This window comes from Athene noctua, chromosome 9 (genome assembly GCF_965140245.1).
Source record: "Athene noctua chromosome 9, bAthNoc1.hap1.1, whole genome shotgun sequence".
NCBI classification, from domain to species: Eukaryota; Metazoa; Chordata; class Aves; order Strigiformes; family Strigidae; genus Athene; species Athene noctua.
This window is the reverse complement of record NC_134045.1, coordinates 25,895,181-25,922,462: the sequence shown is the minus strand read 5'-3', so window position 1 is coordinate 25,922,462 and position 27,282 is coordinate 25,895,181. Positions and strand designations below refer to the sequence as shown.

The 27,282-nt window shown below is 66.6% G+C and overlaps 2 protein-coding genes across 2 annotated transcripts in view; one reads left to right on the top strand and one right to left on the bottom strand.

Moving 5' to 3' along the window:
• PIEZO1 (piezo type mechanosensitive ion channel component 1 (Er blood group)) overlaps positions 1-22,736 on the top strand; it is a 26,717-nt gene extending 3,981 nt beyond the window's left edge. The window contains exons 2-51 of the mRNA XM_074912923.1: positions 2,954-3,049; positions 4,103-4,225; positions 4,627-4,669; positions 4,762-4,924; positions 5,781-5,919; positions 6,487-6,700; positions 6,894-7,059; positions 7,179-7,283; positions 7,398-7,482; positions 7,574-7,665; positions 8,565-8,825; positions 8,898-9,009; positions 9,149-9,327; positions 9,404-9,552; positions 9,751-9,930; positions 10,008-10,096; positions 10,613-10,770; positions 11,149-11,325; positions 11,427-11,552; positions 11,656-11,856; positions 11,950-12,154; positions 12,253-12,357; positions 12,967-13,120; positions 13,582-13,825; positions 13,945-14,041; positions 14,141-14,309; positions 15,086-15,175; positions 15,303-15,391; positions 15,618-15,689; positions 16,310-16,413; positions 16,493-16,580; positions 16,872-16,952; positions 17,038-17,210; positions 17,324-17,445; positions 17,545-17,715; positions 17,940-18,198; positions 18,279-18,467; positions 18,689-18,968; positions 19,097-19,205; positions 19,293-19,440; positions 19,531-19,745; positions 19,863-20,021; positions 20,099-20,246; positions 20,348-20,536; positions 20,620-20,712; positions 20,879-21,051; positions 21,162-21,284; positions 21,390-21,469; positions 21,586-21,787; positions 21,905-22,736. Of these exons, the coding sequence (XP_074769024.1) occupies positions 2,954-3,049; positions 4,103-4,225; positions 4,627-4,669; positions 4,762-4,924; positions 5,781-5,919; positions 6,487-6,700; positions 6,894-7,059; positions 7,179-7,283; positions 7,398-7,482; positions 7,574-7,665; positions 8,565-8,825; positions 8,898-9,009; positions 9,149-9,327; positions 9,404-9,552; positions 9,751-9,930; positions 10,008-10,096; positions 10,613-10,770; positions 11,149-11,325; positions 11,427-11,552; positions 11,656-11,856; positions 11,950-12,154; positions 12,253-12,357; positions 12,967-13,120; positions 13,582-13,825; positions 13,945-14,041; positions 14,141-14,309; positions 15,086-15,175; positions 15,303-15,391; positions 15,618-15,689; positions 16,310-16,413; positions 16,493-16,580; positions 16,872-16,952; positions 17,038-17,210; positions 17,324-17,445; positions 17,545-17,715; positions 17,940-18,198; positions 18,279-18,467; positions 18,689-18,968; positions 19,097-19,205; positions 19,293-19,440; positions 19,531-19,745; positions 19,863-20,021; positions 20,099-20,246; positions 20,348-20,536; positions 20,620-20,712; positions 20,879-21,051; positions 21,162-21,284; positions 21,390-21,469; positions 21,586-21,787; positions 21,905-22,154 (7,439 nt within the window). The 3' untranslated portion in view covers positions 22,155-22,736. The remainder of the gene's footprint in view (positions 1-2,953; positions 3,050-4,102; positions 4,226-4,626; positions 4,670-4,761; positions 4,925-5,780; positions 5,920-6,486; positions 6,701-6,893; positions 7,060-7,178; positions 7,284-7,397; positions 7,483-7,573; positions 7,666-8,564; positions 8,826-8,897; positions 9,010-9,148; positions 9,328-9,403; positions 9,553-9,750; positions 9,931-10,007; positions 10,097-10,612; positions 10,771-11,148; positions 11,326-11,426; positions 11,553-11,655; positions 11,857-11,949; positions 12,155-12,252; positions 12,358-12,966; positions 13,121-13,581; positions 13,826-13,944; positions 14,042-14,140; positions 14,310-15,085; positions 15,176-15,302; positions 15,392-15,617; positions 15,690-16,309; positions 16,414-16,492; positions 16,581-16,871; positions 16,953-17,037; positions 17,211-17,323; positions 17,446-17,544; positions 17,716-17,939; positions 18,199-18,278; positions 18,468-18,688; positions 18,969-19,096; positions 19,206-19,292; positions 19,441-19,530; positions 19,746-19,862; positions 20,022-20,098; positions 20,247-20,347; positions 20,537-20,619; positions 20,713-20,878; positions 21,052-21,161; positions 21,285-21,389; positions 21,470-21,585; positions 21,788-21,904) is intronic.
• CTU2 (cytosolic thiouridylase subunit 2) lies at positions 22,686-27,282 on the bottom strand. Its single transcript, XM_074912924.1, has 15 exons — positions 27,179-27,282; positions 26,552-26,626; positions 25,809-25,887; positions 25,651-25,710; positions 25,506-25,566; positions 25,243-25,352; positions 24,884-25,152; positions 24,671-24,806; positions 24,026-24,157; positions 23,827-23,918; positions 23,654-23,745; positions 23,489-23,576; positions 23,341-23,407; positions 23,196-23,254; positions 22,686-23,093 (listed from the first exon to the last, which is right to left on the bottom strand). The coding sequence occupies exons 1-15, from the start codon at positions 27,259-27,261 to the stop codon at positions 23,030-23,032; spliced, it is 1,467 nt and encodes a 488-aa protein (XP_074769025.1). The 5' UTR covers positions 27,262-27,282; the 3' UTR covers positions 22,686-23,029.

Sequence of the window (27,282 nt, the reverse complement as noted above, 5' to 3'; positions counted from 1 at the left end):
CCCGACCCTCTCCCACCACTGCCCTTCCCATGATCCCAGCCCGGTGGCAACGGGAGAGACCCCGGTGGTGGCTCTCCCTGGCCACCTCCACCCTCCCCTGGGGTCCCCGATGACCCCCCCGCTCCCCTCCCCAGCAGAGATTAGAGGCCGGTGTGAAGGAAACATCTCACCCAGGTCCCCGGCGCTGGGATTTATCCTCCCCCCGGCACATTAACATCGTTAATATTTCAGGCGCTGCTGGCTGCCAGCACCGGCCGCGGTGACGGTGAACTCCCCGGCAGCGAGGCTGCTCCCCGGGGGGGGCAAAGGGGGTCACAGAGCTGGGGAACGGGGGGTTTGGGGTGCAGATCCAAGAGGACCTTGCTGGGGGTACAAGGGGGATGCTCAGCGTGGGTCAGATCCTGCCCCGCGCGTGTGTGGGCGATGGGTGCTGCTGGCGTGGGGAGGGGGGCGGTGGGTGCCACAGCACCCACCCGGCTCCCATGGGTGCGGGAGGGCGGGTTTCTCTCCCCACACACCAAACTGGTTTTTCTCCCCACGCCGGGCACTTTCCCTGCTGTCGGCACCGCGGGGGAACCGGTTTCCTCGGAGTGTGCAGCACCGAGCACCCACTGCCCGTGGGCACGGCGCGCCCCGCCGCAGAGGCGGGGGTGCAGGGCTGGGCACCCCAAACCGGGCTGCACCATCCCGGGGGGCTGCTCCCTGGAACCTCATTTATTATTTTTTTTTTCCCCCCTTTTTCATCCTTGAGCCTTTAAAAGCTGGTTGAAGCGGGGGTTGAGCGCTGCCCACCGCGCCGGGAGCTTTCCCGGCGATACCTCAAGTCGGGGTGGGGGGGCAGCTGCCGGCCAGAGGGTCCCTTGGGTGCTGGCTCGGCCTTGGGGTGCAGCGGGGTGCTCTGCATTTCCTGGCCCTTCCCAATGCCTGTGGTGACCCCAAGCTGCTGCCACCAGGACGCCGGCTCAGTGCCGGCCCAGGAGCGACATCCCCGGCGCTGGTGGCCTAAAACATGTGGGTCACGCTGTTGCTCCAGGCACGGGTGGTCCCTGCGGCTTGTGTGTCCCCCCCAGTGCCCAGCGATGCCCGTGGGTCTCCCCAGAGCCCCCGTTGTCCCCGCCGCTCTCGGGCAGCCCCCGGCCCAGGCGATGCCAGCAGGGCTCTGTCACAGCCCTCCGGGCCACCAGCGCCCACCGCGGCTGGGACGGGGGCTCACGCCGGGGCTGGTTCCCCTCAGACACCCAAAGGACCTGGCACAGGGGTGGGCTGGGGGCTCGGTGCCAGGCCTGGGGGTGCCGGTGGCCATCGCGGGGTGGGGGGGGCTGGCTGGCCCCCACGTTAGGCCGGAGCAGCGTCTCGCCCCCGCGCCGGGAGGGCTCCTCTCGGCCGTCGCCGTTGGCGCGGGAAGGGGAATATTTGCTCCATGAGATCATGGTTTGCCGAAACGTAGCCAGCAACCCTCGGCAGCGTGCGGGGAGGTGACGCGTCCCGGGGTCACCATGGCGAGGCGGCTGGCGGGATGCTGCTCCCGGTCCCCCCACCCCTGCACCCCCAGGGCAGGGAGGCAGCTGGGGACCCCGCTGTGGGGTCGGGGACCGGCGTGAGCCCCCATGGGTGCTGCGTGGGACGTGCCGGGGGCATCCCTGGGTGCCTCCCCACCCGCCCCTCCGCGCCCTCCGAGGATCCCCTGCCATTCCCGGGGTGCCGGGCTGCTCATGGGGGGCTGCACCGTGTCCCCCCACCCACCCTGGCCACGTCGTCCCTCACCCCAGGATGTGCCGTCCCATGAAACCTCGTAAACACAGGAAGGGCCGCGCCGGGGTTGGTGGGGCCAAGCACATCCCCTGGCTCCCAGCCTGCCCCCCCCCCCCTTGCCCCCCCATCCCCACGGGGCTGGGGGCTGCTCTGTCAGCCCCCTCTGCCTCACCCCCTCCCCAAGTGGGGTGCCAAAGGGAGCAGGACCCTGCCCTGACCACACAGAACTGGGGTCCCCAACACTGATTCCCTGTGGCTGCCCCCCCCTGCCCCATCCCTGGGGCTGCCCCAGAGGGATCCCCCTTACCCGGAGTTGGGGGGGGGACACGTGGGGACACGTCCCTCCGGTTTGCAGAGGAGGGGACAGAGAGATGCCTGGAGCAGGGGCACAGTTAAAAAGCCAAGCCCCCCCCCCCCCCCCCCAATCCCTTCCTCTCTGGCCGAGCACCGATTTGGTGGGGGTCTGGCAGCACCGTGCCCGTCACCGTGGCCTCGTGGCTGGGTGGCCGCAGGGCCCCCGCGGGGACATGTGCTGGTGTCTGTCACCGCTCGCCTGTTCCCTGCACGCAGCCGGTGGGAACGCCGCGTCCCCAGCTGCGGTGCCCTGGGGTGTGTGGCCCCCCCCGGGTCCCCGTCCCCCGCCAGCAGCAGCTCCGTGGGGCGCTGGCCCAGCCCCGCTCCCTGCCCAGCTCCTCCGACGGTTTCCCGCCTGAAAACAAGCTGTAATTTAGCTCTAAAAATAAGCCGGGGAGGTGGGGGGGGGGGGAAGGTGGTGAGCTGGTGGCGCACCCAGAGCGGGGCTGGGGGCAGGTGGGTGGGGGTCCCAGCCTGGCTGTGGGGGTCCCCGCAAACCTCAGGGTGGTCTTGCAGGACCCCCGTGGAGATGCAGCAGATTTTGGTCGTGGCTCTTGTCCCCTTGTCACCCCGACACCTGGGACTTCTGGTGCCCACCCCCACCCCCCCCCGCAACCTGTGCCACCGCTGTGGGTCACCGGGACTGACCCAGCCCGGGCTCCTGCCCGTGTCCCCCTCTTCCCACTGTCATTTCGGGGGGGGGGGGTGTGTGCACCCCTGTTTGGGACCACCCATCATTTTGGGGTGTCCCTCACCGCCCAGGTCGGGGTGCTGCTCTCAGGGACCCCCGGGGGTGGGATGCAGCATCCTCGCCGTGCACTAACCCTGCCTGTACCTCTGCCCGCAGCCTGCCTGTTCCGCTTCAACCTCCTCTCCCTGGTGTACCTGCTCTTCCTGCTGCTCCTGCCCTGGTTCCCGGGGCCCACCCCGCACCCCGCTGGAGGTAAGGGGCTCACCCTGGGGCGCGGGCAGGGCGGGCAGCGTGCGGGCAGGTACCTGCCCTCCTTCCCTTGCGGTTTCCCCCCTCCCCGCCTGGGCAGCGTGGCTCCTCACAGCAGCCTCGCTCTGTTAATTATAGCCCGGCGTGGCTATTAATAGCCCTCTAGCTCCAAAATGGTCAGTTTTGAGCCTTATTAACCAGAAACCTCAGGGCTGGGCTGTGCCCGCCGGGTGGGCAGGGATGTACCATGAGCAGCCCCTCCGCCCTGCCCGGGCACGTGCCCCGCGGGGGGGTATGTGTGTGTGTGTGGGAGCGGGGGGTGCAGGGGTGCATCCCCCCAAGGCGGGTGCGTGGGACGTGTGTCCCCCCCTCCCAGGGTGGCACCGAGTGACCGTAGCCCCCACCGGTCTCCCTGCCCCTCTGTGCCAGGCTGAGCCACGCTGTGACACACACCGGCAGCGCCTGGCACGGCCACGGCTAAAAGCTCTCTGCCCCCTGAATATTTCATGGGCTCGCGCTGCTGTCGAGAGCTTTCCCGTGGTTTTACAGGAAAAAACAAGCAGAGGGAGAGTTTTTGGCCCGGGGCCGCCCCCACCACCACCCCCACGGCGAGTGTACAGCTACGGTGGGCTCGCTGCCTGTCCCCTGTGGCCGGGAAAGTGGGCGCGTGGCCCGGAAAACTGGGTGGGATGGGGGCACGGCTGTGGCTACTGGAAGGTCTGATGGGGCTCGTGGTGTGGGGGACCCTCTGGAGCCCCACACACAGGGTGTTCCACCAGGGGTGGGGAGCTGAGCCCAGTGCCAGCGAGGGGGGAGGGTGGTCCTGGGCCCCCAGCTCCCTGCGTTGTCCCGTGCCTCAGTTTCCCCAAGAATGCAGCACAGAGGGTGCTCTTAGGCTGCGCTGGGTGCACGCGGGGAGATGTGAGGTCCTGGGGGGGCCGTGACCCTCGGGCAGACCCCCGGCATCAGCCGGAGCGCACCCAGCTCCTCCCATGGGCGCTGGCACATCCCAGGGTCCCCTCGGGCGATGGGTAATGGGGTGCGTGTGTCTCGCAGGTCACACTGGCCCCCTCCTCAAAGCTCTGCTGGCAACCAGCATCCTCTTCCTCCTCGCCCAGTTCGTTTTCCAAATATGCGTCTACACGCTGCCCGTCCTGGACCAGCTCCTGCGGCGCAGCTGTGAGTACGGGGGGCTTTGGGGGTGCCCACACCTTCCCTCGCTCTCCCCCACCTCTGCTCCCCCAGGCTTCACCCCCTCCCCACGGTGCCCCGGGGCTGCACCCCCAAACTGGTGTGGGTGTGGTGGTTCCATCCTTCTGGGTGCTGGGGGGCTGCTGTGGCTCAGGGGGGTCCAGCCATGTGCCCAGCACTGGGGCACCCTGGGGTGGCCGCTGCCCTGGGCGCAGACCCTGTCCTGGGTCCCCGTGGATGGGGGGTGTTGTCCCCATGGACATGGGGTGTTGTCTCCGTGGATGTGGGGTGTTGTGCCCCCTTCCAGGGGGAAGCTGCCTGCTCTGGGTGGGCTCAGCACCTGCCCACCGCAGGTCTGCCAAACTCAGCCCCTCCCCACTTGCCCGCAGGCAGCACCTGGGAGGTCCTCGCCCGACACATCGGGGTCACCAGGTAAGGGCACCCCGGCGGTGCAGGGCTGGGGGGGCTGGCAGTGGTGGGGGGCACCCGCAAGTCCTCCCCTACCTCTGCTTTCCCCTCCCCAGGCTGGACTTGGGCGACATTCCCAACTCGGTGCGTCTCGTGGCGCCCGACGTCGGCATCCTGCTGGTCTCGTCCCTCTGCCTCTGCCTGTGCCGCCGCCTCGTCCCCAAGGCCGGTGCTGCCGCCCGCGCCCGGAGACCGGAGCCCCTGGAGTCCCGTGAGCGGGTGAGAACCAACCCTGGGGCCATCGGCACCATCCCACGGTGGCCAGTCCCTGTCCCCTCCTCGGGGAGGGCAGGCTGGGACCCAGGGGGCTTGGCGTGGGGACATCTGCGGTGGCCAGGAGTGAGTTTTGGTGGCCCGGCTGGGCGGGCAGTGGTGGAGGAGGGCTGGGTCACCGTCCCGGCATCTCGGAGGCTCGGGGTGACTCAGCGGCGGAGGAGTTTTTGCTCATGTTTGCTCCCATGTTGCCGTAGGGATCCTGGCAAAGGGCACACCCGGGCTCCTGCTGGCACCCCCCCCACTAAAACCCCTGGAATCAGGAATCAGCGGGGTGGGGTGGGCGATCAGGGGGTGCTGGCACCCACCGTGGGCTGGCTGGCAGGGTGCTGTGCCTGGCAGTGCCATCGGGGCACCAGGACAAGGTGCTGGTGGCACCGGGGTCACCCAGGGAGACCCGACCCCAAGCCAACGGCCCCCTCGCCTGCTCAGCAAACACCCCTTGGGGCTCAGCCCCCTTTTGGGGGGCTCCCCACCGGTCTGAGCCATCACGGCGGGCCCGGGCTGTAACCGGAGCACCGGGCTGCTGCGAATGCCTTTGCCGTGAGCGCGGGGCCAGCGCAGGAGGCAGCCTGGAAAAAAGCTCAGTGCTGGGAACCCGGGCGCCAGCGCCAAGAAAAACAGCCGCTTTTCGGAGGCGCTTTCCAAGCGGTTAATGAGATAAACACGGCCAGGTGCCGGGCTGCGCGCCCACACCGCCCCGGCCAGGGCGTCCCGGCCGGCCCGCGAGTGGGCAAACTGAGGCAGGGCCTGGGCTACCGCGGGGCTGGGTCCCGGGGCTGACGCTGCGCTCGGCGGGCAGGGGGAAGAGGAGGACGTGGAGCGGCGCGGTGGCACGGCCGATGGGGACACGCCGCTGAGCACCAGGCTGCGGGTGACGGCTCACTGGCTGCTCTGGGCGGCCGGGAAGGGCCTGGCCATCCTGCTGCTGGCCTTGGCTGGTGGGTGTGGGGTGTGTGGGGTGTGTGGTGGGATGGGGGGGTCTCGGTGGCCATGATGCCAGAGGGGATGCTCAGTCTGGGGGATGCTTGGTCTGGGGGGGATGCTCGGTCTGGGGGATGCTTGGTTTGGGGGGGATGCTTGGTCTGGGGGATGCTCAGTCCGGGGGAAATGCTTGGTCCAGGGGGATACTTAGTCTGGGGGGATGCTCAGTGCAGGGGGATGTTTGGTCCAGGGGGACACTTGGTCCAGGGCGGTGCTTGGTCCAGACTCAGGTCTGGGAGGAGGCTCAGTCCAGGGGGATGCTCAGTGCAAGGGGGATGCTTGCTCCTGGGTGATGCTCGGTCCTGACTGAGGTCTGGGGGGATGCTCAGTGCAGGAGGATGCTTGGTTGGGGGGGGATGCTTGGTGCAGGGGAATGGTCAGTCTGGGGGGATGCTCGGTCCAGGGGGCTGCTCAGTGTTGGGGGATGCTCAGTCGGGGTGGGGGTGGGGAATGCCTGGCTGGGGGCTGCGTGGCCGGAGGATGCTCGGCCGCGCACTGACCGCCCGCGGGGCGCTGCTCCCCAGGGATCACCCTGCCCTCCGCCTCCTCCAGCGTCTACTACCTGCTCTTCGTGGGGCTGTGCACGTGGTGGGCCTGCCACCTCCCCGCCAGCCGCCTGGCCTTCGACACCCTCTGCATCCTCGTCGGTGTCTACACCGCCAGCCACCTCCTCTGCCTCTACGCCTACCAGGCACCCTTCGTCCAGGGGGTCTTCCCGCCCCCCACCATCTGGGCACGGTGAGTCCCTGATGAGGGAGTCGTGCCCGTGGGTCCCTGTGCTGCCCCAGTTGAGCCCCATCCTGCTGCCAGGAGCTGCCTGGTGAAGCCGTGTGCTGTGCCAGCACCCAAACAGGAACCTGGCTCATTGCGGGGGGGGGGGGGGGGGGGTGTCCTATTTTAGGGGATAATTCCACCCGCTCTGTCCCCTCAGGGTGTTTGGCTTCAAGGACATCATCCTGTACCGCAACTGCTCCCGGCCCAACGCCCTGGTGCTCAACACCAGCCACCCCTGGCCCGTCTACGCCAACCCCGGCATCCTACTCCTGCTTTACTACACCGTGGTCACCCTGGTGAAGCTGCGCCGACTGGATGCCAGGGTGAGGGGCTGCAGGGGGGTGCCTGTGGTGGGGGGGGTGCCTTGGCAGGGGGACAGGGACGATCCTGCTGCCCCGGTGGCTGCAGCACAGTGTCCTGAGCTGGCTCCTGCCCCTCGCAGAGAACGGCGGCGCCGGCAGAGCCACCGGCGAGGTGCCCGGCCAGGGAGCTGGTGGAGCTGGAGAGCTGGCCCAAAGACACCGATGGCGTGGCTGAGGACACCAAGGTGGGTTTGGGGTGGGGGGCTGTGCCCCCCAGGTGATGCCTGAACTGAGGGGGAGTGGGTGTAGGGTGCTCCGGGGGTGCTTGGGTGGGCTCTGAGCCCTCTCTGCCCCCCCAGCCCATGCTGTCCCCCAGCACCGGGAAGCCGGGCGTCGGCGCCGACAACTGCACCGTCCACGTCATGGGCAACTCACCGCAGCCGGGTAAACCCATCCCCACCCCCCTGCGCCCCGAGCCCTGCCCGTGGCCCCCGGGGGGGTGCAGCTCATGGTGTCCCCCCCTCCCCGTGGCCAGGCAGGAGGAGTCCGGCGGAGCGGCTGCCCCTGCACACCCTGAGCCACGTCGTCATGAAGCAGAGCTACGTCTGTGCCCTCATCGCCATGATGGTGAGGGGCTGGTGAGGGGGGGGACACACGCTCTGCGGGGAGACCTGGCCAGGCTGGAGCGATGGACTGAGCCCAGCTGGGGGAGTTTCACTGAGGGCAAATGCCGGGGGCTGCCCTTGGGCCACAACAACCCCCAGCAGGGCTACAGGGCTGGGGAGGAGTGGCTGGAGAGCTGCCGGTCAGAGAGGGACTGGGGGGGTTAACTGACTGGATGTGAGCCAGCAGTGTGCCCAGGGGGCCAAAAGGCCAATGGCATCCTGGCTTGTGTCAGCACCGGCGTGGCCAGCAGGGACAGGGAAGGGATCTGAGCCCTGGGCTCGGCACTGGGGAGGCCGCCCCTCGCTGAGGGGGTTCAGTTTTGGGCCCCTCACCCCAAAAAGGCCATTGAATGACTCGAGCGTGGCCAGAGAAGGGCAACGGAGCTGGGGCAGGGTCTGGAGCACAGGTCTGCTGGGGAGCGGCTGGGGGAACTGGGGGGGTTCAGTCTGGAGCAGAGGAGGCTGAGGGGAGACCTCCTGGCCCTCTGCAACTCCCTGCCAGGAGGGGGCAGAGAGGGGGGATGAGTCTCTGGAGCCAAGGCCCCAGCGCCAGGCCCCGAGGGAATGGCCTCAAGCTGCCCAGGGCAGGGTCAGGCTGGCTCTGAGGAAGGATTTCTGTGCAGAAGGGGCTGTTGGGCGTTGGAATGGGCTGCCCAGGGCAGGGGGGAGTCCCCGGGATCCCTGGGGGGGTTGAAGAGTCGGGCTGAGCCAGCGCTGAGGGATCTGGGGGAGTTGGGAACGGTCAGGGGGAGGGTCATGGTTGGGCTGGAGGAGCTGCAAGGGCTGTTCCAACCGAGAGGATTCTGTGATATGGTGGGGGGGCTGAGCCTGGGCAAGGGGCCTGATCCTGCCCACCCGTAGGTGTGGAGCATCACCTACCACAGCTGGCTGACCTTCGTGCTGCTGCTCTGGGCCTGCCTCATCTGGACGGTGCGGAGCCGGCATCACTTCGCCATGCTCTGCTCGCCCTTCCTCCTCCTCTACGGCGTGGCTCTCTGCAGCCTGCGCTACGTCTGGGGCATGGATCTGGCCCCCGAGCTGCCCACCCGCGTCGGCTTCATGAGCCTCGAGCAGTTGGGGCTGGTGCACCCCAAATATCCTTGCTTGGACCTGGGGGCCATGGTAAGCCTGGTGTCCCCCACCCCTGGCCCCGCTGGCCCCCAGCTTGTCCCCGCTCACCGCTTGTCCCCGCAGCTCCTGCTCACCCTCACCTTCTGGCTGCTGCTGCGGCAGTTCGTTAAGGAGAAGCTGCTAACGAGGAGGTGCCCAACCACCCCTCTCCTGGAAGTGACCATCTCGGACACGGGTGAGGGCTCCCGGCGTCACCCACCCGGAGGGACCCGGGTTGAGCATCCCTGGGGTGCAAGTGCCCGGAGGTGGGGGACACACCGTGCCCCCCGCCCGGCTGCCTGTAGCCCCCCCCTCCACCTCCCCGTGTCCCGCAGAGCCCAGCCGGCAGCGGGACGTGCTGAAGGCGCTGGGGGGCCTGGTGCGGGATTTCTACGCCAAATACTGGATCTGCGTCTGCGCCGGCATGTTCATCGTGGTGAGCTTCGCCGGGCGCCTCGTCGTCTACAAGATTGTCTACATGTTCCTCTTCCTCCTCTGCCTCACCCTCTTTCAGGTAGGGGGCACCGGGACCCCTCTTTGCCTCCGTGCCCATCCCCAGCGTGGCCCTGCTGATGTCCCTGTCCCCGCAGGTGTACTACAGCCTCTGGCGCAAGGTGCTGAAGGGCTTTTGGTGGCTAGTGGTGGCCTACACCATGCTGGTGCTCATCGCCGTCTACACCTTCCAGTTCGAGGACTTCCCCATGTACTGGAGGAACCTGACGGGTCTCACTGATGAGCAGTGAGTGTCTCCAACCCGCCGTGGGGTCCCTGCTGCCACCAGCCCCGTGGTGGCACCGGGGCATGGCCACAGGATGCGGTGCCTGTGGGGAAACTGAGGCACGGAGGGAGTTGGGGTTCAGACCCGCCGTGGCAGCTCGATGCCTGTGCGGGGGGGGTGCGGATGTGGCCTCGCATTGACCTTCCCCTCCCCACCCAGGCTGGGTGACCTGGGCCTGGAGCAGTTCAGCGTCTCCGAGCTCTTCTCCAGCACCCTCATCCCGGGCTTCTTCCTCCTGGCCTGCATCCTGCAGCTCCACTACTTCCACCGCCCCTTCATGCACATCACCGACCTGGAGCACGTCTCCGCCGCTGCTCCGCCACCCTGCCACATCCCCAGGTAGGGTCCCGTGCTGGGGTGACCCACCCCCTGCGCCCCAAGGCCCCCGTCCCTGCTCTGAGCCTTCCCCCCCGCAGGCCCGAGGAGCTGCACGGCAGCCGGCTGCTGCGGGACGCGGCTGCTGCCGAGAATGCCGGGACGGGCGACTCCGACACCGCGTCACAGGGTAACGGGAGGGATGGGGGACGGGGTGGAGGGGGGTGTCCTCCAAGCTAGGAAGGGCCTGGGAGGGTAGGGAGGTGGATTTGGGGGGGACTTCCAAGTGTGGGAGGGTAGAGGGATGGATTGGGATGTCCTCTAAGCTAGGAAGGGGCTGGAGGAATGGATTGGGGTGTTCTCCAAGTCTGGGAGGGGAGAGGGATGGATTGGGGTGTCTGGTGAGCCAGGGAGGGAGGCTACAGAGATGGACTGGGGTGTTCTTCAAACGTGGGAGGGGATGGGGATGGATTGGGGTGTCCTTCAAGCCAGGATGGGACAGAGGGGGTGCAGGGCTAGACTGAGGCATCCTCTAAGCCAGGAAAAGGCTTGGAAGGCACAGGGTTGGATTGGGGTGTCCTCCGAGCCTGGGAGGTAGGAATGGGTTGGGGTTTCCTCCAAGCACGGGAGGATACAGGGATGGGTTGGGGTGTCCCCTGAGCCAGGGTGGCTGTGGGGCTGTCCATGACCGTCCGTGTCCCCGCAGTGCCCACCAAATGGGGGCTGGTGCTGGAGCGCCTGATCGTGCTGGGCTGGACCTTCTCGGACACGCTGACCCGCGGGCAGGTCTTCGTAGGGCGCCTGCTAGAGCTCCACATCCTCAAGCTGGTGGCTCTCTACACCGTCTGGGTGGCCCTGCAGGAGGTACCTTTAACCGAGTCTCCTGACCCAAGGAACAAGCGATAGGACAAGAGGGAATGGCCTCAAGCTGCCCAGGGCAGGGTCAGGCTGGCTCTGAGGAAGGATTTCTGTGCAGAAGGGGCTGTTGGGCGTTGGAATGGGCTGCCCAGGGCAGGGGGGAGTCCCCGGGATCCCTGGGGGGGTTGAAGAGTCGGGCTGAGCCAGCGCTGAGGGATCTGGTGGGGTTGGGAACGGTCAGGGGGAGGGTCATGGTTGGGCTGGAGGAGCTGCAAGGGCTTTTCCAACCCAGGTGATTCTGGGATTCTACCAGCCCCGGGGTGATGGGGTGATGGGGGGGGCTCAGCCGGGCATCCTGGGGTGCTGATGTGGCCACTGCCCCAGGTGTCGGTGATGAACTTCTTGCTGGTGCTGCTGTGGGCCTTCGCCATGCCCTACTGCCGCTTCCGCCACATGGCCTCCTGCCTCTCCACCGTCTGGACCTGCATCATCATCGTCTGCAAGATGCTCTACCAGCTCAAGATTGTCGACCCCCATGAATACTCCAACAACTGCACCCAGGTGCCAGGGGTGGGGGGCATATACACGGTTCTTGGGGTGCTTGGGGGGGTTCCCTGGCTGGAGCGAGGGGTGCTGAGGCCTGGTGCTGCTCCTCTTTGCAGCCCCAGCTCAACAGCACCAACCTGAGCCCGGAGGAACTGGGCAACTCCACGTTGTACCGCGGCCCTGTGGACCCTGCCAACTGGTTCGGCATCCACAAAGGTTACCCCAACTTGGGCTACATCCAGGTGGGCGTGGGGACACCCCGTCCATGGGGACCGCTTAGGGGGACGCTTGGTGGCACGTTCACGGTGCTGAGCATCCCCTTGCTGCCCCCCCCCCATCCTCCAGAACCACCTCCTGGTGCTGCTGCTGCTGGTGTTCGAGGCGGTGGTGTACCGGCGGCAGCAGTACTACCGCAAGCAGCACCAGCTGGTGGCCCCCGTCACCGAGACCATTTTTGAGGACATCTCCCGCGAGCACCTTGACCACGGCCTCGTCAGCTGTGCCAAATATTTCCTCAACTACTTCTACTACAAGTTCGGCTTGGAGGTGGGGAGCGGGTGCTGCAGGGAGGAAGGCGGGGTTGGGAGGGGGGGGAATCTCACCACTTGCAGCACCCCCCCTATCCCCATCCCACCCCAGATTTGTTTCCTGATGACGGTGAACGTGATCGGGCAGCGGATGAACTTCATGGTGATCCTGCACGGCTGCTGGCTCGTCGTCATCCTGACCCGGCGCCGGCGGGCGGCCATCGCCCGCCTCTGGCCCAAGTACTGCCTCTTCCTCGTCATCTTCCTCCTCTACCAGTACCTGCTGTGCGTGGGCATGCCGCCCGCCCTCTGTGTGGGTAAGGGGGGGGCACCCACCTCTTTGCGTGGGTCGGGGAGGTGGGGGTCTGTGTGTGGAGCAGGCTGGCATTGAGTGTGCCCACTGTGCCCCCCCCAGACTACCCGTGGCGCTGGAGCCTGGCCCTCCCCATCAACTCGGCGCTCGTCAAGTGGCTCTACCTGCCCGACTTCTTCGTGGCCCCCAAATCCACCAACCTCATCAGTGAGTATCGCCCCTGGCACCCCCCCTGCCCATGGGGTGCCCCAGTTCTGGCAGCCCCCTGCCCGTGGGGTGCCCTGTCCCCCCTACTCCAGCCCCAGGACCCCCCCTTGCCCACGGGGTGCCCTGTCACTCCCCCCAAGCCCACAGGGTGCCCTGTCCCCCTACTCCAGCCCCTGTCCCCCCAGTGCCTGTGGGGCAGCCCCAGCCATGGGGGGGGTCCCATCCTGCCCCCTGGAAGGTGAACAGAGGGGCGGTGGGAGGAGCTATAAAAGCCACACCCATAGGGGTGGAGCTTCACAGGTATCCACTCCTCTTTTGGACACGGGGCTGTGAAAGAGCCCTGCCCCCTTTGGGAGGAGCTTGGTTGAAGCCCCCCCCTCTTTTTTTAAAAAAAAAATAGGGCTTGGGGAGAGCCATCCCTTCAGGACGTGCTTAATTAAAGCCACAGCCCTTGGGGGAGCTTAACGAACCCCACACCGCAGGGGAGGAGTGGCCTGGGGGTGCCCCACCCATTGGGGGAGGGGATTGGTGGTCACCACGCCCCCTTTTGGAATGGGCGTGGCCTCTCACAGCCCCACCCACCCCTTCCTCTGTGCCGTGTGCCTGCAGACGACTTCATGCTGCTGCTGTGCGCGGCCCAGCAGTGGCGGGTCTTCGAGGCCGAGCGCACCGAGGAGTGGCTGCGGGCGGCCGGCGACAACACCGACCGGCTCGACCTGGCGCGGGACCCCCGCAACCCCACCCCCAACTTCATCCACTGCCGGTGGGCGCCCGCCCTTGGGGTGGGCGGGGGCACCTGCGGCTGTGGGGCTGGGACCCCCACCAGTTTGGGAATGGACCCTCTGGCTTGGGATGGGACCCCCTGTCACTAGGGTGGGACCCCCGGGTTGGGACGGGACCCCCTGTCTCTAGGGTGGGACCCCTGGGCTGGGACAGGACGCCCTGTCACAAGGGTGGGACCCCCGGGCTGGGACAGGAGCCTCCCAAAGCTGTGCTGGAAGATCTGGTGGCCAGGACCCCCCCTGGTGATGGTGCAGGACCCCCATGGGCACTGGGACCCCATAGACTGAGTCAAGGCACTTTGTCCCCCAAAATAGAGCTGATGGGGGACTGGGACCATGCTGGCGTGTGAGGTAGCCCCTTGTTGCACCCCAAAACCAGGCAGTGCCAAGCGTGGGTGCTGGGGGGGGACAAGGACCCCGCCCTGAGCACCCCATCCCCCAGGTCGTACCTGGACATGGTGAAGGTGGTGATCTTCCGCTACCTCTTCTGGTTCGTGCTGGTGGTGGTCTTCATCACCGGGGCCACCCGCATCAGCCTCTTCGGCCTCGGCTACCTGCTGGCCTGCTTCTACCTCCTCCTCTTCGGCACCGCCATGCTGCGCAAGCCGGCGCGGGCTCGCCTGGTGCTCTGGGACTGCCTCATCCTCTACAACATCACCGTCATCATCTCCAAAAACATGTTGTCGGTGAGGGCTGTTGGTCCCTGGGCTGCTCCTCGGGGTGGCTGGGCATCCCCTGGGGAGGGAGTGAGGGGGGGTAACACCGTCCCCAGGCAAACCCCGTGCTCTGCCTTCTCTCCCTGCAGCTCCTCTCCTGCGTCTTCGTGCAGCAGATGCAGAGCAACTTCTGCTGGGTGATCCAGCTCTTCAGCCTGGTCTGCACTGTCAAGGGCTACTATGACCGTGAGTTACTGGCCCTAGAGTTTGGGGGGGCTGGGGGCTGCCCTGCCTGAGCTGGTGGGGTTCATCTCTGCCTGACTTGCCTGCATCTCTGCCTGCCAGCCAAGGAGATGGGCAAGGACCACGACTGCTCGCTGCCTGTGGAGGAGGCGGGCATCATCTGGGACAGCATCTGCTTCTTCTTCCTCCTCCTCCAGCGCCGCATCTTCCTCAGCTACTACTTCTTGCACGTCATGCTGGACCTCCAGGCCTCTGCCCTGCAAGCCTCCAGGTTGGGGCTGGGGGCCCATGGGGTCCCCACAGGTTTTGGGGTGCGGTGGAGGAGTGGCTGGAGAGCTGCCAGTCAGAGGGACTGGGGGGGTTAATTGACTGATAGTGAGCCAGCAGTGTGCCCAGGTGGCCAAAAGGCCAATGGCATCCTGGCTTGTGTCAGCACTGGCGTGGCCAGCAGGGACAGGGAAGGGATCTGAGCCCTGGGCTCGGCACTGGGGAGGCCGCCCCTCGCTGAGGGGGTTCAGTTTTGGGCCCCTCACCCCAAAAAGGCCATTGAATGACTCGAGCGTGGCCAGAGAAGGGCAACGGAGCTGGGGCAGGGTCTGGAGCACAGGTCTGCTGGGGAGCGGCTGGGGGAACTGGGGGGGTTCAGTCTGGAGCAGAGGAGGCTGAGGGGAGACCTCCTGGCCCTCTGCAACTCCCTGCCAGGAGGGGGCAGAGAGGGGGGATGAGTCTCTGGAGCCAAGGCCCCAGCGCCAGGCCCCGAGGGAATGGCCTCAAGCTGCCCAGGGCAGGGTCAGGCTGGCTCTGAGGAAGGATTTCTGTGCAGAAGGGGCTGTTGGGCGTTGGAATGGGCTGCCCAGGGCAGGGGGGAGTCCCCGGGATCCCTGGGGGGGTTGAAGAGTCGGGCTGAGCCAGCGCTGAGGGATCTGGTGGGGTTGGGAACGGTCAGGGGGAGGGTCATGGTGGGGCTGGAGGAGCTGCAAGGGCTTTTCCAGCCCGGGTGATTCTGTGATTCTGTGGTACCCCCTCACCCTCTCGCCCTCCCCGCAGGGGTGTTGCACTGTTCAAGGCCAGCGCTGTGAAGAGCATGCGCTCCCACCGGCTCGCCGAGAAGAAGTCGCTGGCCCAGCTGAAGCGGCAGTGAGTGGGTTTTGGGGGGGCACTTGGGACCCTTGGGGTACTCTGGTGTGGGTGGGGTGGATGGGGGTGCCCCTGGGGTAGGGGGTGGTTTGGGGGAGCGGGCTCCACAGCAGCCTCTGCCCGGCAGGATGGAGCGGATCCGAGCCAAGCAGGAGAAATACCACCAGGAGCGGCTGCCTGGCGGCACCGGTGAGGGGCAGGATGAGGCCAGGCCAGGTGAGACCCGGAGGGGGGGTCCCTCCCGTCCCCCCCAACCCCTTTCTGGGCACAGCGGTATGACCACAACCCATCGCCGACACCTGGTGAAGCCCCACGGAGCGTTGTGGTGAACACCCCCAGCCCACCCCTGGCCCCAATTCCGAGCGCCAGCAGCTCGCCCCTGTGCCGGGGGTGGGTGCGCCGAGCGTGGCCGTTCTCAGCTCCCCCATCTGCCGTTCCACAGCGCCCGGCGGCCCGGCGGACCCTTCCCGGCAGAGGGAGCGGTGGTGGCGGCCATGGTTAGACCACGCCGCAGGTATTGCCCCGGCATGGGGCCGTAATGGGGGTGCAGCCCCTCGGCAAGGTCCCTCCGCCAGGGGCCGCTAACACCCGCGGGGAGCGGTGGTGACGGTGCTTTCGGCAAGGTGACGTCCTGCATGTCCCCCGTCCCCGTGCTCGGCCGCAGGGCACTAACCGGGGCTTCTCCGTGTCCCCAACACTAACGGGGTGTCAGACTGGGGGTGCTGGGCTGGGTTTGGGTCACCAGCATCGGTTGTCCCTGAACGCCGGCGATGGAGGGACCCCGTGTGAGGGATGTGGGGGTCTTTGTCCCCAAAGGAGGAACCCACAGGTGTCCTCGGTGCCGTGCTGGCATCGCTGTGTCAGGCGGAGAGCCCTGGGGAGGTGGTGGCTGTGCCATGACAGCCCGTATCGTGACACTGGGCGCTGGCCATGTCGTGACACTCTGTGCCATGGCACCAGCTGTGCCATGACACCTTCTATTGTGACACTGGGCACTGGCCATATCGTGACACCCCATGCTGTGCCCCTGGGCACTTGTCATGCCGTGACACCCCGTGTCGTGTCACCAGCCATGCTGTGACACCCCGTGCCATGTCGCCAGCCGTGCTGTGACACCCCATGTCACCCCCGCAGTGCTGCATTCAGGGGAATACTTCCTCTTCGAGTCGGACAGCGAGGAGGAGGAGGAGGCGGCGGTGCCGGAGGAGCCACGGCCGAGCAGGCAGAGCGCCTTCCAGGTGAGCGTGGCTGAGGTTGGGGGGGCTGGGGGGGGCTGGCGGTGCCCGCAGGGTGCTGATGGCTCCTGTCCCCTGCCAGCTCGCCTACCAGGCCTGGGTGACCAACACCAGGACGGCGCTGCGGCAGCGGGAGCAGCCGGAGTCCCCTGGCGCCGAGGCTGCTGCAGGTGGGTCTGGCTCACCCCAAAATGGGGCTGGGGGGGGGGGGCAGGAGGGGACACAGCCCTGCCCTTTGCCCGCTGTTTGCCCTGGCAGCGATCGGCATCCCATAAGAGGGCATCACCTCAGTCCCTGAGGGGCGTGTGGACTCTCTGATGGCTACAATGGGGTTGCGCTGGTTTTTAAGATGAATCGGGGCCGGGGCGATGGGTGGGAGAAACCCAGTGGGGGCCAGAAATGATGTTCAGCCTCTGCTGAGCTGGTGCTACCCCTTCCCCGGGGGGGTCTGACCCTTGCAGGGGAAAACGGAGGGAGGGAGGAGGAGTTGGAGGTGCCTGAAGAGGCCGAAGTCCAGGAGGAAGAGGAGGAGGAAGGCTCCGGTAGGTGGGCAGCACAAGGGGGGTGGTGGTGGGGGGTCTGAGCGGGCATGAAGTGACCCCCCTGCCTCTCCCCTCGCCCCGGCAGAGCGGAGCAACGTGGTGCAGCGGGCGCTGAACACCCTGCGGTTCCTGTGGGTGCTGTGCCGGGCCATGGTGGACGGGCTGACGCAGTGGCTGGACGCCTGCACCCGGGAGCACGCCGACATGTCCGCAGTCCTGCGCCTCGAGAGATACGTCCTCACGCGCCGCCTGGCCACCGTGAGCCCCGGGCTTGGGGACACGCACACACACACACACACCGGCGGGGGGGGGCACAGGGAGGGAGTGGCAGCACCGCGGTGGTATTTACTGACCCCCCCGCCCTGCTGCAGGGAGAGAACGTGCACCGCGGGCTCCTGGATGAGCTCTACCTGCCGCCGCTGGAGGAGCCCCCCGAGGAGCTGAGCCCGCGGGGGGCTGGGGGGGTGGACCCCCAAAACGGCGTCGCTTCCAGGCAGGTGCATAGATACCCCCCGAGGGGGCAGCCGGCAACACCGCGGGCAAGGGCTGGCGGGGGGCACGGGGCTCACCCCTGTCCCCGTGCTGTCCCCAGCGGGCACCAAGGAGCCACCCCCGCCCCGGGGGGATACCCGCAGCCCGCCGACACCCAGGAGCAGGAGCAGGTGACAACCTGGGGGTCCCAGGACAACGTGGCTGGGTCTCGGGAACTCCTGGCCTTGCCCCAGAACCGGAGCCGGACGGCCAGCGAGCTCCTCCTGAGCAGGTATGGGGACGTGGGGACGGTGGGGATGGGGCTGGGGGGTGACAGAGCCAGCTCCCCCCGCCCTGGGTTGTGGGGATGAGGATGGGGGGGTGACAGGGCCAGCTCACCCCCCCCGGGACATGGGGATGAGGATGGGGGGGTGACAGGGCCAGCTCACCCCCCCTGGGACATGGGGATGAGGATGGGGGGGTGGCAGGGCCAGCTCACCCCCCTGCGCCCCGCAGGCGCCTGTACTTCCCCGAGCTGGAAGAGTCGGAGCAGTTTTATCGCTCCCACAACCGGTTCCTGAAGCTGCTGCTGGCCGGGTACCTCTGCGTGGCCGCCCACTCCGAGCTGCTCTGTTACTTCATCATCATCCTCAACAACATGGTGACCGCCTCCGTCATCTCCCTCTTCCTGCCCATCCTCGTCTTCCTCTGGGCCATGCTCTCCATCCCCCGGCCCAGCAAACGCTTCTGGATGACCGCCATCATCTTCACCGAGGTTGGCAAGGGGTGACCGCCGAGGGGGACGATGCCACCCGGCCCCCGGCTGCCACCCGCTGACCCTCAACGTCCCCGCAGGTGATGGTGGTGGTGAAATACCTCTTCCAGTTCGGGTTCTTCCCCTGGAACGGCTACGCCATGCTGGTACGCAACGAGGGGAAGCCCTTCTTCCCCCCCCGCATCCTGGGCTTGGAGAAGAGCGACCGCTACATCAAATACGACCTCATCCAGCTCCTGGCGCTTTTCTTCCATCGCTCCCTGCTGCTGGTGAGCCCTGGGGAGCCGGCGCCACCCGGGTGGGCGTCCCCCGGGGGCTGGAGGTGCTCCTGGGGGGGATGAAGGCTCTGGAGAGCACCCAGTGGGTGCTTGGGGGCGCGGCCTTGGTTTCCACCCAAGGCACCTGTTGCTGGTTGGGTCCTTGGGGTGCTGTGGGATGGGGCTGGGGGGGGCCATCAGGACCCCGTCGCCCTGACCACGGCCCTCCCCAGTCCTACGGGCTGTGGGACCACGAGGAGGACCCCTTCCCCAAGAAGAAAGCGGAGGCGGAGCGGGTGGAGGATGAGGAAGAGGAGGAGAGGCGGGAGGAGGCAGCGTCGGGTGAGGAAGGGACGGAGGCGCTGGCAGAGCCGGGGGCACTGGGTGCAGCCGTGGGGCCGGAGCCAGAGGGTGATGCCGTGGGGCAGGAAGAGGAGGCCAGGGCCACGCAGCTGCGCTTCAGGAGGAAGAGGAGGCGGGGGAAGAAGCAGCCGGAGGCAGCTCCGGAGGAAGGTGAGCACCAGTTTTGCACCTTGGTGAGGGGCAAGGCTGGCACCCCCCGGATAGAAGGGTGCTGGGCCCGGGCAGGATGCGGCCCTGCTGTCACCCACATTGTCACCCACACTGTGCCTCACTCGCAGGGGAGGGGGAGGAGGAGGAGGAAGAGGAGGAGGAAGAGGCAAAACAGAGCCACGCTCAGAAGAAGCTGAAGGCGTTTGGGCTGCGGGTCAAGCTCTTCTTCCTCACCATGTGAGTGCCCCGCGGTGCTGGCTGGGGGGGGGGTGATGCGGGGTGCAGCCCCCGGTCACCCCTCTCTGTCCCCTCTGTCCCCTCCAGGGCACAGAACATGTACCAGCCGGTGCGCAGGTTTTTCCGGGACATCCTGCACACCCAGCACCGAGCGGCCACCGACGTCTACGCCTTCATGTTCCTGGCTGACGTGGTTGACTTCATCATCATCATCTTCGGCTTCTGGGCCTTTGGGGTGAGCAGGGGGGTTCCCGCAGGGCAGCGACAGGTCGGTCCCACCACGGGGTGAGGCCGGGCTGTCCCCTGACTTCTCCTGCATCCCCAGAAACACACGGCGGCCGCGGATATCACCTCCTCGCTGTCGGATGACCAAGTGCCAGAGGCCTTCCTGGTCATGCTGCTCATCCAGTTCACCACCATGGTCATCGACCGCGCGCTCTACCTCCGCAAGACTGTGCTGGGCAAGCTCATCTTCCAGGTCATCCTGGTCTTCAGCATCCACCTCTGGATGTTCTTCATCCTGCCGGCTGTCACCGAGAGGTACCGAGGATCCCTCAAAGATGTCCCTCACCCCTAGGGTGGCACCTTTGTGTCACCAATGTGGTGGCCCAACCTGAGCGGGAAGGTGGCCGGAGGGGTGACACCTTCCTCCTGCAGGTTGTTCAGCCTCAACACGGTGGCCCAGCTGTGGTACTTCGTGAAGTGCATCTACTTCTCATTATCGGCCTACCAGATCCGCTGCGGCTACCCCACCCGCATCCTGGGCAACTTCCTCACCAAGAAATACAACCACCTCAACCTCTTCCTCTTCCAGGGGTACAGTGTGGCTCCCCACGGCCCCCCAGCTGCCCAGAGGGTGCCGTACCAGCCCCTTCTCCCCGTGTCCCCCCCAGGTTTCGCCTCGTGCCTTTCCTGGTGGAGCTGCGGGCCGTCATGGACTGGGTCTGGACAGACACCACGCTGTCCCTCTCCAACTGGATGTGCGTGGAGGACATCTACGCCAACATCTTCATCATCAAGTGCAGCCGCGAGACGGAGAAGGTACGGCCCTGCCGTGCTGGGAAGGGCCCCCCAATAAGCCTCTTGTTGCTTGGGGTTCCCCCAGGCCTGCCTGGCACCGCGTACTGTCTCCCCCCTCCCAGAAATACCCCCAGCCCAAGGGGCAGAAGAAGAAGAAGATCGTGAAGTACGGCATGGGGGGCCTCATCATCCTCTTCCTCGTGGCCATCATCTGGTTCCCGCTGCTCTTCATGTCTCTGGTGCGCTCCGTGGTGGGCGTTGTGAATCACCCCATCGACGTCACCGTCACCCTCAAGCTGGGGGGGTATGAGGTGAGGATGCAGAGGGGGGGCTGGGTGCCCAGCGCGGATGCTGGGGTCCCCTGCGTGGCTGATGGCACCTCGTCCCCCCACAGCCCCTGTTCACCATGAGCGCCCAGCAGCAATCCATCCAGCCCTTCACCCCCCAGGACTACGAAGCCCTCACCAACCGGTTTGAGAGGCAGCCGGTAAATCCCACACCCCCCCCCCGGCCTTCAAATCCCCCCACCTTGCTCCATCCTGCTGGGCAGGGCGGCTGGGGGGGGGTGAGCTGGCAGAACTGGCAGTGCCCCGGCGTGGGGTTATCCTTGAGCCGGGGGGATGAATTGTGTGTCCCCCCCTCCCCGTTGGCAGGTGGCCATGCAGTTCATCACGCTGTACGGCTACGAGGACATCGTGACGGCCCGCATCGAGGGCAGCTCGGGCTCGCTCTGGAGCATCAGCCCCCCCAGCCGGGAGCAGATGCGCCGGGAGCTACAAAACGGCTCCTCCGACATCACCCTCCGCCTCACCTGGACCTTCCAGAGGTACTACCAGTGAGGGTTGGGTTGTGGTTTTGGGTTTTTTTGTTGTTGTTTTTTTTTTTTTAAAATCCCTGCTTGCACCCCCCCAAACGCTCAGGCTGTGCTTTCCGCAGGGACCTGGGCAAGGGGGGGACGGTGGAACACACCTTCGACAAACACACCACCGACCTGCAGCCTGGCGCGCCCCAGCGCCTGGAGCTGGCCCAGCTGCTGCAGGGCACCCGCGACACCCCCGTGTGAGTGTCCCCAGGGAGGGGACGGGAGGCTGGACCCCCCCCCCCCCCTTCTCCTCATGCTTGTTACTCCCCCACCTCCTTACTCACCCCCCTACTCTCTTACAGGCAAGTGCCCAAACTCTTCCCCAAATACATCCGGGCGCCCAACGGCCCCGAAGCCCACCCCGTCAAGCAGCTCTTGCCAGGTGCGCCCCACCGTGTGTCCCCGTCCCTGCCCACCCCCCCTCAAAAAAAAAAAATCAGTGCTGAGGGCACAGCAGCAGCCGGGCTGTGCCCTGACAGTGCCCCCCCCGCCATGCAGATGGGGAGGACAGCTACCTGGACGTGGAGGTGCAGCTGAAACGGGAGCGGGCGGGGGCCGGCCGAGGGGGTGACAGCTTCTTGGAGTGGTGGGTGGTGCGGCTGAAGAAGGAGGACCCCCCCCACGATGGCAACATCCTCCCCATGGTTATTTTCAACGATAAAGTCAGCCCCCCCAGCTTGGGCTTCTTGGCTGGTTACGGGTATGTGAAGGAAGGGCAGGGGGTGGGGGGGGATCTGCCTGCACCCCAGAAGGGGTGTGAGGCTGGGGGGGGGATATAGGATGTATCTTCCCTCCCCCCGCCCCCAACTATTTGCAGGATTATGGGGCTGTACGTCTCCATCGTGCTGGTGATCGGGAAGTTCGTGCGGGGTTTCTTCAGCGAGATCTCACACTCCATCATGTTCGAGGAGCTGCCGTGCGTGGACCGGATCCTGAAGCTGTGCCAGGACATCTTCCTGGTGCGGGAGACGGGCGAGCTGGAGCTGGAGGAAGAGCTCTACGCCAAGCTCATCTTCCTCTACCGCTCCCCCGAGACCATGATCAAGTGGACGCGGGAGAAGGAGTAAGGGGAAGGGGCTCTGGGCTCCTCTGCCCCCCCCCCCACCCCCCTGACCCCCATCCTGGGGACATCACCGCCAATGCCTTAACCAGCCCCCCCCGCGCTGGGGCCGTATCCTGCCGGGGGAGGCAGTGGGCCGCAGGGTGCTCAGCGCTCGCTTTTAGGGAGGATGTTTTTCTTAACGTTGCTTTGAAGCCGGCTGAGCTGCGGAAACCACGTTGTGCCTTCCCAGGGCGGGGCGGGGGACAGGAGCTTCCCCCCCACGCCCTGCCCCACCCCAAACCCACTGGGTACCCCCTGGCTGCTGGGCAAAAGAAATGTGGGGGGGTCAGGAGCCAGCCCGTGCCCCCTCCCTGCTCCCCCCAGCCCCGCTCCAGAACCAGGTTGAACTCAAAAGCAATAGCGCCCCAGCCCCAGGATGGGGGGGCCCTGGGTCATGGCCCCCCTAACCGAGGGTGGTGGTGGTGGGGGGAGCTGGTAGCCCCAGCCGGACTCTAGACACTCGTTGTGACTTTGGTTTTGTTTTTTTTTTTTATTAATTCAAATGGTTTATTTATACAGATATCTAATAAAACAAAGCTGAGGCCTCCCCGGTCGATGTGCAGCTGGGGCAGGGAAGGGGATATGGGATGAGGCCAAAGACCTGCTGCTCCGGGGGGTACCAGCACCCCTGGCCCCTGCCAAACGGGGGGGCTGGGGGGTCTCCCTGCCCCCCGGCTGTAACCAAAACGGGGTGTAAAAGCAGCTGCCTGGGTGCTGGGTGTCCCCCGGAGCTCTGGTTCCCCACCAGCCTATGGGGCATCTCTGGCAGGGGGGTGGCACCCTGCCCCACCGATGCCCCAGAGGGGTGGGGGTCTGTGTCCCCCACTGTCCCCAACCCCTTCAGCTCTTGCCGGGCTCCCCGTCCTCCAGCGGGACCTCCTGGCTCCGCTGCTGTGTCTCTGCTCTGCAAGGGACAGACAGACACAGGGTGTGGTTGGATAGACACAGCACTGGGGTGGGGGGGGCTGAACCAGCGGGTAGGGGACCCCCACCCTCCCCATCCCACCTGCGGATCCTGCGCTGGGCCTCGGCGCGCACGTAGGGTGGCAGCGTGGCGAGGGGACCCTGCAAGAGAGGGGCCGTGGGGATGGGGAACCCCCTGATCCCCAGGACATCCACCCCGCTGCCCACCCCCCCCAAAAAAGCCTTACCAGCTCCTTGAAGGTGAGGCGGCAGCTGTAGCACAGCAGCGGGATGAAGGCAGCTTTGCTCTCAGCCCTGGGGGGGACAGGGACTCTCAGCAGTGCCACCGTGGTGGCCACAGTGCCGGCATGGTGGCCACGGTGCCCACACACTCACCCCGCTGTCGGGGTGTCCTGGCAGCACCCATTCCCCACCGGCTCTGGCTCCTCCGTGATCAGCGTGGGCTCCAGGGCCAGCTCCTCCTCTACAAGAGCCAGAGGTGTGATTAGGGGGTGCATGGCTGCCCCCCCAAATCACCCCCCCCCTTGCCCCCCAACTCACCCCCGGCGATGTCCAGGGCGCACAGGCACAGCAGGCAGCGCTGGGACTCGCTGCTCGCCTGGGCCGGAGCCGGGCTCAACTTCTCACCCGTCCTGCAGCCAACGTTGGGAGCTAAGTGGGTACACCCCACGCACCCCCAAACCCCCCCGTTTCACCCCGGCGGACTGCCGTACCGGTAGACAGTGCTGATGGTGGAAGGGAAATCCTCCTGCAGCCCCAGGAGGAACCGCTCTATCAGGCGGTGGATGCTGGGCTTCTCCCGGTGCTGGGGGAGCGAGCGGAGAGGGCAGGGCAGGATGGGGGGTCCCATCCCCACTGTGGGGACAGGAAGCTTGGGATCCTCCCTCAACGTGGGACAGGGGACACCCCTACCTTGGTGGGGAGGGGCGGCGTGATGACGGTGGGGACGTCGAAGAAGTGGTTGTAGAAGGCGATCTCCTTGGCCGTGTACTCCCGCATGGGCCGCACCACCATCACGTCGCCGTGGCGGTTGTCTGCAAAGCCCTGTCCGACAAAAACCCAGAATCACTGAATTGTCTCGTTGGAAAAGCCCTTGCAGCTCCTCCAGCCCAACCATGACCCTCCCCCTGACCGTTCCCAACTCCCCCAGATCCCTCAGCGCTGGCTCAGCCCGACTCTTCAACCCCCCCAGGGATCCCGGGGACTCCCCCCTGCCCTGGGCAGCCCATTCCAACGCCCAACAGCCCCTTCTGCACAGAAATCCTTCCTCAGAGCCAGCCTGACCCTGCCCTGGGCAGCTTGAGGCCATTCCCTCGGGGCCTGGCGCTGGGGCCTTGGCTCCAGAGACTCATCCCCCCTCTCTGCCCCCTCCTGGCAGGGAGTTGCAGAGGGCCAGGAGGTCTCCCCTCAGCCTCCTCTGCTCCAGACTGAACCCCCCAGTTCCTCAGCCAGTCCTCATAAAACATGACCTCGACCCCCTCCCCCAGCATCACGTCACCCCTCCAGGCCAGGCCAGTTGTCCCCAGGTCGGGGACAGGGTGCTGTCAGGCTGCTCACCGTGTCGACAGCGAGGAAGGCGCCGCGACCCAGCGCCAGGTTGGTGAGGAGTTTGATGGCCACGCGGGTGCAGCTCTCGCCCGTCATCACTTTGGTGTAGCCCCTGCTCCGGGCTGTCTGCAGGATCAGGTGGGTCCTGGGGAACCAGGGGACACGGGCTCAGAGCCAGCACGCCGTGTGTGGTGCCAGCACCGGGCAGGATCGGTCCCTCACCGCAGCATCTGCAGCAGCTCCTCTCTCGCCGTCGGCGTCTCCACGGCCTCGAAGAGCCGCAGCAGCTCCTGGGTGTGGGCAGCGGCGGGCAAGCGGGGGGCATCGGGGGGCAGCTCCTGGGTGCCACCAGGCAGCGAGGTGCCACCGTCATCGTCCCCCTCCTGCCGCTGCTGCTGGATGAAGCCCTCCACAGCCTCCTTGTAGGAGGGGTTGGCCTCACCGGGCCCCTCCGGCCCCGGCCGCAAGATGGATGCGGGCAGCTCCAGCGCCTGCGGGACAGACACGGACCCCAGCGTGGGGTTGGGGGCAGCCAGGAGTGTGCCCCCACCCCAGCGTGTCCCCTGCCGCCATCCCCGTACCTGCTCCAGGTGGGCTAGGTGGTAGGGGAAGCCGGTTGCCCGCAGCAGGGTCTCCACATGGGCCAGGCTCTGCTCCCGCTGTGCCAGGCTCTGTCCCCGCACCGCTCCCTCTGCCAGGCGAGTGGGCAATGCCAGGGCCACCGCCACGGTGAGGAGGGGACACCCAGCCCCTCCCCGGGGGTGTCACAGCCTCGCTGGGCTTCTTGGGGACCCCCAGCCCTGGCAGGACACGGTGGCAAAAAGGCAGTGAGGTGAATTCTTACCGTCAACATAGACGAGGCCGGGGACGAAGCGGAGCCTCTTGGCCGTCTCCCGGCTCAGCCCCTGGCAGAGGTGCAGGGTGAGGGGGGTGGCTGAGCCGTGACACCCCCCCCAGCTCCAACCCCCCCCCATCACTCCCACTCTCACCTCCTGGACCTGCCGGAGCATGGCACCGGAGGCCGCCCCCCCTGACAGCGCCAGCAGCACCTGTAGGGACATGAAGGAAGGTCACCGGCCTTGGTGCCACCACCCAGGTGTCCTGTCCTCCCCCCCGTGACATCTGTGTGTCCCCCCCCTGCTGGTACCTTCTCTCCCGGGAAGATGACGCGGTTCTTGCCCAGCATCGCACGGAACTTGTGCACAAAGTACTCACGGAAGCAGCCACTGCGGGGACACGGCCCTGAGCACCCTGTCCCCAGGCCCTGATGTCCCTGAGACCCAATGTCCCCAAGACCTGATAACCCCAAGCCAGGATGTCCCAGAGACCCAATGTCCCTAGACCTTCATGTCACCTCAAACCTTAGTGTCCTGGAGAACCAATGTCCCTAAGCCACAATATTCCTGTGCCCTGCTGTCCCCAAGCCTTGTATCCAAGGTTTGATGTCCCTAAGACCCAAAGTCCCCAAAACCTGCTGTCCCCAAGCCTTGATGTCCCAGAGACTCAACATCCCCAAGTCCCTATGTCCCAGAGACCCAAGATCCTCAAGCCTTGATGTCCCCGAGACCTGATGTCCCCAAGCCTTGTCTCCAAGGCCTGCTGTCCCCAAGCCTTGATGTCCCTAAGACCCAATGTCCCCAAGCCTTGTCTCCAAGGCCTGCTGTCCCCAAGCCTTGATGTCCCTAAGACCCAATGTCCCCAAGACCTGATGTCCCCAAGCCATGATGTCCCCATGACCCGATGTCCCCAAGCCATGATGTCCCCAAGACCTGATAAACCCAAGCCACGATGTCTCTGAGACCCAATGTCCCCAAGCCCTGATGTCCCAGAGACCCGATGTCCCCAAACCCCGTGTCCCCACACGCAGCACCCCCCGTCCTGGTCCCTCACCGGCAGAAGGCGTCCCCGAGGCGGATGACGAGGGCAGCAGAGCCCTGCCCGCACTTCACGCAGGGCTGCGGGTGGCTGTGAGGACACGGGCGGTCACCGGGCACCACCGGGGGGTACCGGAGGCAGCACCGGGGCGGAGGGATATCGGAGGGGTCAATGGGAGCAGTACCGGGGGGACACTGGGGTAGTACTGGGGAATACCGGGGAGAGCACTGGGAGGGGCAGCACCGGGGGGTACTGGAGAGATACCGGGGACAGCACCGGGGGGGAGAGCACCGGAGGGGGCACCAGAGGCAGCACCGGGAGATACCGGAGAGATACTGGGGACAGTACTGGGAGATACCGGGAGAGCACCGAGCTGGACAGCACCGGAGGGGATACCGGGGACAGCACCGGGGGGCGCACCAGAAGCAGCACCGGGAGTTACCCGAGGGATGTCGGGGACGAAACCAGAGGGCTACCGAGGCGATACGGAGGGGGTTACCGAGGGTAGCACCGGGGGGACACGGGGCGCAGTACCGGAGGCAGCACGGAGGGGATACGGAGGGAGGTACCGGCGCGGGTTACCCCAGGGGGTTCCGGGAGCGTCCCCGGGGAACCAGCCCGGGTCCCGGCTCGGGCTCCCACCTGTGTCCGTGGCCGCGGCGGCGCCGTGCCGGTGCGGGGTCCGCCCCGCACCCTCCCCCATCGTCCCGCGCCGCCTCGCACATGGCGGCCCCGGCCCGCTCCGC

What these genes read in the sequence shown, in the direction of transcription:
- CTU2 (XM_074912924.1), bottom strand. Translation starts at nt 27,261, where the DNA reads ATGTGCGAGGCGGCGCGGGACGATGGGGGAGGGTGCGGGGCGGACCCC. An exon ending in GCCTCACCTTCAAGGAGCTG is followed by an intron (nt 23,255 to 23,340) that starts GTAAGGCTTTTT and finishes CCTCTCTTGCAG; the next exon opens with GGTCCCCTCGCCACGCTGCC. An exon ending in GCCCAGCGCAGGATCCGCAG is followed by an intron (nt 23,094 to 23,195) that starts GTGGGATGGGGA and finishes TGTCCCTTGCAG; the next exon opens with AGCAGAGACACAGCAGCGGA.